At 39.7% G+C, this 7,175-nt stretch overlaps 1 protein-coding gene across 1 annotated transcript in view; it reads right to left on the reverse strand.

The window, feature by feature from the left end:
- The window catches only part of SLC30A4 (solute carrier family 30 member 4), a gene marked incomplete at its 5' end in the record, with an annotated part of 30,428 nt that overhangs the window by 5,804 nt on the left and 17,449 nt on the right, over positions 1-7,175 (reverse strand). Inside the window, 4 exons of the mRNA XM_004709409.2 lie at positions 771-905; positions 1,621-1,726; positions 2,800-3,001; positions 4,218-4,371. Coding sequence (XP_004709466.2) covers positions 771-905; positions 1,621-1,726; positions 2,800-3,001; positions 4,218-4,371 — 597 coding nt within the window. The remainder of the gene's footprint in view (positions 1-770; positions 906-1,620; positions 1,727-2,799; positions 3,002-4,217; positions 4,372-7,175) is intronic.

Below are 7,175 nucleotides of genomic sequence, written 5' to 3' on the forward strand. Positions count from 1 at the left end.
AAAAAAAAAAAAACCTGAACTATCACAGAAAAAAAACAAAAACAATTTTAATGTCTCATCTCAAAATGACCGAAATTTATTGTTCTGATACCCATATTGACCTGCAACCTCCAAATCGACACACGGACACCTATGTCCATCACAGCACTACTCAAAACAGCAAGAAGACGGAAACGTCTTCAATGTCCATTTGTGGAAGAATGGATGAAGAAACTTTGGTCCAGACACACAATGGAATACTATCCATGATATCTGTATTAGCTTTTGATTTTGAAAAAAATAAATGATGAAACCATGAAGCACTTCATGGCATAAATGGACCTAGAGAGATTAAACTGAGTGTGATTAGTTAATCACAAAGGGACAAATATTGTATGGAAACATTATTATAAAGAAAAAAACAAGACAAACGTTATCACTCCAAAGGAAACAGACTTTGATGATAGGCTGGGAAAGGAGGGGAGAAGAAGCAATGGGCTGGAGGGTAGACGGTGTTGGCCTGGATGAAGGGGAAGACAGGGTGCCACATGAGAGAGAAGAGAAATCAAAGCAGAGGTGGGGAGGTGGGATAGGCAAGTTTTGGGGGGACTGATAAGTAGCTTAAATTATATAATACAAAACTGATGGTTTGAAATATAAACCCATCTAATTCACAATAAAAAATATGTCTTTTTCAGAAAAGTCTACCTACTTAATTATATGCACAGATGTTTAACTCCCAAGATAGCTGGCCACCCTGCCCAGCCACGCATTTGCCAGCAGCAACATACTTAGCTGTAGGTGAACGATGGCAGCAGGCTTTCCCGAGGTGAGAGACCAGATATTTAAATCTTCCACCGAATAAACATCTTCTATTTTCATCAAGGCTTCTTTGATACAGTCTACATTCAAATGGCTTGGTACACCTGTAATACATAATACATAATTTATAAGTAAAGTTTCTCTTGGGAAAAAAACTAACTGAACAGAATTACACAAAGAATTAAAAGTTTCACTGTTGTCCTAGCTTCAGTTATTAATGCCACTGATAATACTTTTCAAAGAAACTATGTGATTTCACCAAATTCACTTCATGTGACCACTTGATATTAATATTTTAATATAAAGCAGATATATAAGGCAAGGATGCCGTAAACAAAGTTGCAACTTAAAAGGGAATCAAAGAGTAAATAAATCACTAAATATAACTGTATTAAGAATTTAAAAATGGCTACTGTTCTAGGTCAATTATTGGCAGTGTGACCTTGACCATAATGGGCTACCCCTGGAGCCTCCATTCCTGGTTGGTACATGACGATAAGAATGGCTGCCTTGGCGATTTTGCTTAACTATTTATTATAAGCATCAAATGGTATCACAGATGGGCATGTGCGCTAATTCTCATAGGCGAGGCTTCAAAAAGCTCCTGGAAAAATTCCATTACATCTTAATTCTATTTTTCCATGAACTTCTTGAAGCCCCTTGCTAAGTGATACAAACATTCAGTGGCGTGCTACAGATTCATAAGTCAACAGTAAAGTGAATGGAAAAGCCAAGGCTCCTACCCTAGAGGGCTCCCTCCCCAAACCTGCTTGGGAAGGAATAAACTCATGACAAGGATATTAGTGCACTCTTTCTTACCTTCCAGTATTATGACTACTGTATCCCAGATGATGCGAACTGTTGTAAAAGCCACAAGTAATGAAAATACATATGTACAGATGGGATCAGCAATCTTGTATTCTGGCTGAAAGGCAACAGATGGAAACTATGTGATGAAATATAGCAGACCAGTTACTGTTGTGCCCATTCCAACATATGGTGACCCCGAGTGTGTCAGCATGTAACCACGTGGCACAGGATTGTCACAGCGTTGGCCTTGAGGAAGCAGAACACCTGGGTTTTTTCCCACGGCATCTCTGCGTAGGTTTGGGCCACCAACTTTTTGTTTCCTAGCTCAGCACTGAACTATTTGTGGCCCCTAGGAACCCCCAATACAGACAGAGACTGTAAAGCAGAACAAAGCAAGTTACATCCCTGCTCTTTTGCTGTCTTTGGCAGGATTACAGATACCTTTACCACTTGGCTATTGTGATTGAAAAACATCTTCACTCTTCCCCAGATTGTTTACATGTGTTTCCTGGTGGGATCTATTTCTAGAAGCTCAATTGGGTGCTCTCCTGGTCTCTTCTATGTCTTCTTGAAATCTCACCCAGTATCACTCAGCTCAGGGCAGTGGTTCTCAACCTGTGGGTCGCGACCCCTTTGGGGGTTGAAAGACCCTTTCACAGGTATCGCCTAATTCTTAACAGTAGCAATATAACAGTTATGAAATAGCAACGAAAATAATTTTATGGTTGGTGAGTCACCACACGAGGAACTATATTAAAGGGTGGCAGCATTAGGAAGGTTGAGAACCACTGGCTTTGGAGCCATCTTGTCTAAATCTTGGCATATTAGAGAGGAGGGAGCTCAGGTTTAGAGTTGAGAGGCTTTCTCAAGGACAAAGTAATGACAACAGGGCCAACACTAAGACCCAGATATCCCTGGACTTCTGGCTTAGTGCTCGTTACACTCCCTATAATTCACTGACATGGCTCTGTGTTGAGGCCTCCAAGGAAGGCCTGACCCAAGCTGGTAAGGCAGGAAGTGATGCTATTTTGTTTACTCTTAACAAAAGAGCTACATGGTAACCAGATTAAGGTTGTATTTTCAAAATAAGACTGGTATTGATATCCAGCATAACTGAGAAGATAAACAACTTTAGTTTTAAATTGAAATAAGATATAATTTAAAAGAGAAGGTTAGTAACCAGATTACCTTGAATCGTATGATGTATGCAGCTATCAGCACACCGACACTCTGCACCAAATCCCCCAAGGCATGTACGAATGCAGCTCTCACTGCTAGGCTACCCTGTCCAAGGCTGTGGCTACGCCCAGAGTTTGTGGTAGGAGAATTTGAAGGCGCGCAGTGGGAATGTGAGTGAAGGTGACCAGACTGGTTCAACAGAAACCCCATTCTGTTGAAATAAGAGAAAAATCATTGATTTTTCTCAAATTTTGATAGAAATATTTTTTACTAGTTAGACACTTATGAGGCAACACAAGACCCATTTATTGACTAAAGAGCTGAGCACTACTATATACCAGGTGCTGTACACATGCACTACTATGTACTAGGTGGTAGGTACTGAATAGTAAGACAGACTAAGCCTTACCCCCATTGAGTTTTAATTTTAGTAGGGAAGGTAGAAAGGTAAATAAATACATATATAATGCTAGCATAATGGCAGGTAATGCAAAGCGATTGGTCAAAAAGCTAAACACTGTGAGGAGATGGCGCCTCTCGCATTCAGAGACCTGAAGCAACAGAGCGGGCTCTGGTGGAAGAGTGTCCTACAGAGACGGAAGAGCAAGGCGGAGGGCCGACGATGAAAACACGCTCCGTGTCTTGGGAAAAAAACTCGCTGGCTATTGTGGCCAGAATATAGTGAGTGAAGGAGCTAGAAGAGTTGGAAAGTAACACAGGTACTTACTAAAAAGAACATGGAAAGGAGTTTTGATTTTATTCTAAGTACCAGTGGAAGTTACTGGGACAAAGATTGGCAAATTATGACCATTAAACCAAATTTGGCCCACTTTCTGCTTTTGTAAATAAAGTTTTGTTGAAACCTAGCCATGCTCATCTGTTTATTTAGCATTTATGGCTGTTTTCATTTTATGAGGGGGCTTCAAAAGTTCATGGAAACATTTCATCATCTTTCAATTCCATTTTTCCACAAACTTTTTAAATCCTCTTCATAGAAACAGCAGAGCTAAGCAGCTATGACAGAGAAAGCCTAAAACACTTACTACCTGGCCTTTTATGGAAGAAGCCCGCCAACTTTCTGGTCTAAATATTACAATACATTAACACAAAAATTTTGATAGTTTATAGAAAAAGAGTAATTATTTTTAGAAAGTTATCTCAACAACATAGCAATATTATAAGTTGAACAAATTAAGAAGTAAAACACTTTGTGCCACTTAAGCTCATGAGTATCTGTTAATTAATCTCCATATTTGAATTTGCAATGTCAAAAGTATTCTGTTAGCATTTACTATAAAATGTAATATATATCATGAGTTAAAAATATACAAATGGCATATTACAGGATACATGTATAACAGTTTCTAAGTTCATACTATTTGGAAATATTTAATAAAAAATTAATAAATAAAAAAGCTAGAGCTTACATGATGTTAACTGCAACTCCCACAGCTGCAGTAATGAGCATTATATCTCCATTTATCTCGTAATCCATGTGGATAGTTCTTTGCACAGCTTCATACAAGAGGAATCCCATCAGTATATATACCAATAGCACACTGATCATAGCTGACAAAACCTCTGGAAGAAAAATGTAGAGAGCAAATATCTTTGTATCATGGTTAGTACACTGTATATAAGCTAAATATTGTCCAACTTTTATTTATGTATTTTCCTCTAAGGAGATAGAAGCACTATACCATTTCTCCCATGCAGTTTTTCTTCAAAGACTGCCTGGTAGCTTGACTGATCCAGAGCCTACCCTCGGTTACCCTCTCCAGCCTCTACTCTCCCCCTTGGTGCCTCTTTAAGGTCCAACTGTGTACATTTAGAAACCACTCAATGGTAAAATATGACAAACTAGGGGAAAAAATGTTCATAGCATACATGACTACAGACTTACTTCCTTATTAAAAAAATACAAGTAATATTAAGATTCCTTTTTCCCCCTACCAAATTGACAAAGATTAAGAAGTTTGATACCATCTAGAGTTGGCAAGGTTGTATTTATGGAAGTGTCAAAACCCTATTAGGTAGGATGATCACACTTTCTAGGTTCCCCAGTATAGCCCCATAAAGTCTGTTATCCTGGTGCTATTATTATTTTAAACTTTTATTGTGAATTGGATGGCTTACAATTCATTCACAAAAACAAATTTACAGAGTGTGTATCTTCCCCTCCATTTGTGCTTGCCTGTCTGCTTAATGAGGAGCCCTGGTGGTGTAGTGGTTAGGAGTTGAGCCCATCAGTCAGTCCTGGAGAGCAAGATAAGCCTGCCGTCTACTCCTGGACTGATGCACAGCCTCAGGAACCCTAGGGAGCAGTTCTGCTCTGCCCTAGTACCCAGAGTCAGAATTGACTGGTTGGGAGCGGGGCTTAAATTTCTGGCTTGCTCATTCTGCTTTCACACCACAAAAGAGATTTAAGACACGCCCAATCTCATTAACATAAGAAAGAAAGCCATTCCCAAACAAAGTTATAACCTTAGGTGTAGAGTGAGAATTTACAATACATTGTGAGGGACACAATTCAATCCTTAACACCCACATTCAAAATACTGGCAGTGAAAGTCAAATAAAAGCATAAGCTGAGCTCCTAGTCTGGGAGCTCCCATCCTCGGAAGACCCACTAAGGGCAGTGATTCTCAACCTTCTTAATTTAATATAGTTCCTCATGTTGTGGTGACCCACAGCCATAAAATTATTTCACTGTTGCTTCATAACTGTAATTTTGTTAGTTATGGATTGTAATGTAAATTGTAACCTGTTTTCTGATGATCTTAGGCGACCCCCGTAAAAGGGTCGTTTGATCCCCAAAGGGGTCAAGACCCACAGGCTGAGAACCGCTGCCCTAGGGTTCTGCTGCTACAAACTCCGTTCTCCATGTCAGTTTGCACCTGTGTGAGTAGTGCAGGAGAATCCCACTGCAGAGCCACAATTAACACTAATAGAATTCAGCTGGTTCCGAGAAGGTCCCTAAACAGCCTCCCAGTGGTATCCCTCTTGCCCAGCGGCTGCTAAGGTTATGTACCTCATAGAGTCTGGGTCCCTCAGTGGAAAGGCAAGGACAACCATCTATGGTTTTGATTCCAAAAACCTGTCAAAATGTCTTCTAAATAGAATACCGATAAATTAAAAGAGAAAAAAAGAAATGACAAAAATGTAGGTTTTTCAGTATGGAGATTTACGATTGATAAGCGGACCAGGAATAGATAACTACTGTACAACTAAGCAATCCTAACAGTAGTAATATGATCATTTATTCTGATAAACAAAAAATTCTTTCATTGTGAATTAATTTAACTTTGATGAAATACCATGAGTGGGACTAATTTAGTGTTAATTAATTTTCAATAGTATCATTTTTTAGCATGATGGAATGAAGAAAAAGATTAATTTCCCACTGCAATATTTAAGAGAGAGGAACACTTTCAATCAACAACCAAATTATGCACTGCTCCAATTTTCTCATTTCCGCTCTGGGTTGGTATCAGGTCACAGGCTTACAATGAAGGTTTCTGAGACAAAAAGGAGTGTGTATAACAGATGGGCTTTGCACTGTCTAAAGATGACCCAGGGACATTCATAATAGAAACCTGACAAAATTGCTCTGAAAGCTGATACCCATTAGCTTTAGCTGAATGTGAAGTCACATTTATCAATCTAAATGCAATTCCAGCATAAATAAAAAGGCCTTCAGAGATTTTTATGGAAATGCTAAGAAACCTTGTACTGTATGCGGTGTTACTTTTGTCTATGTCTAAATCAGTCAATCACTCTACCCTGCTGAACTGTGGCGCTGGTGGAGGGTAAGAGTGGACATGTTTCTTTCGCTCTAACATAACTTGGGTCTTTTCATTCAGCTGAAGAATAAGCAAACGTTTATGACCAATGAAGACTTAAAAAACCCCTAAAAAACTGTCCGTCAGCTAGTCAATTGACTTAAAGCAACCCTATTAAGGGTTCTGAGGCTGTACATTTTAAAGCAGAAAGCCTCAACTTTGTCCCTTGTAGCTGCAGGTGGATTTGAATCACTGACCTTGTGGTTAGCAGTCCCACACAAACTTGACAATATACTGGAAACAGTTTGTTTTGAAATAGCTTTCATATCCCTATAAAAGGTTTTAAAACTATTGCACATTTTAAAACATCAGTTGCCACAGAGAGGACGAAATGGCCAGCCCCACTATGAGACATGATGCCCCTCACTGACCCATGGCCCTGCAGGGGACAGCACCAGAGACACAGTGTGGGAACTGCACCCGATCTGATCCCACCACACCGACGCAAAGCACTGGGGGAGTGCAGCGGAACAGCAAGAGAATGGAGCAGCAAGGTCCCCAGGAAATGCTGAAGGCAGACTTTGGGGCCAGGGCATGGTGCTC

The sequence above is a fragment of the Echinops telfairi genome, unplaced genomic scaffold (assembly GCF_000313985.2).
Source record: "Echinops telfairi isolate 266 unplaced genomic scaffold, ASM31398v2 ScPeMD7_8;HRSCAF=38, whole genome shotgun sequence".
Classification (NCBI taxonomy): Eukaryota; Metazoa; Chordata; class Mammalia; order Afrosoricida; family Tenrecidae; genus Echinops; species Echinops telfairi.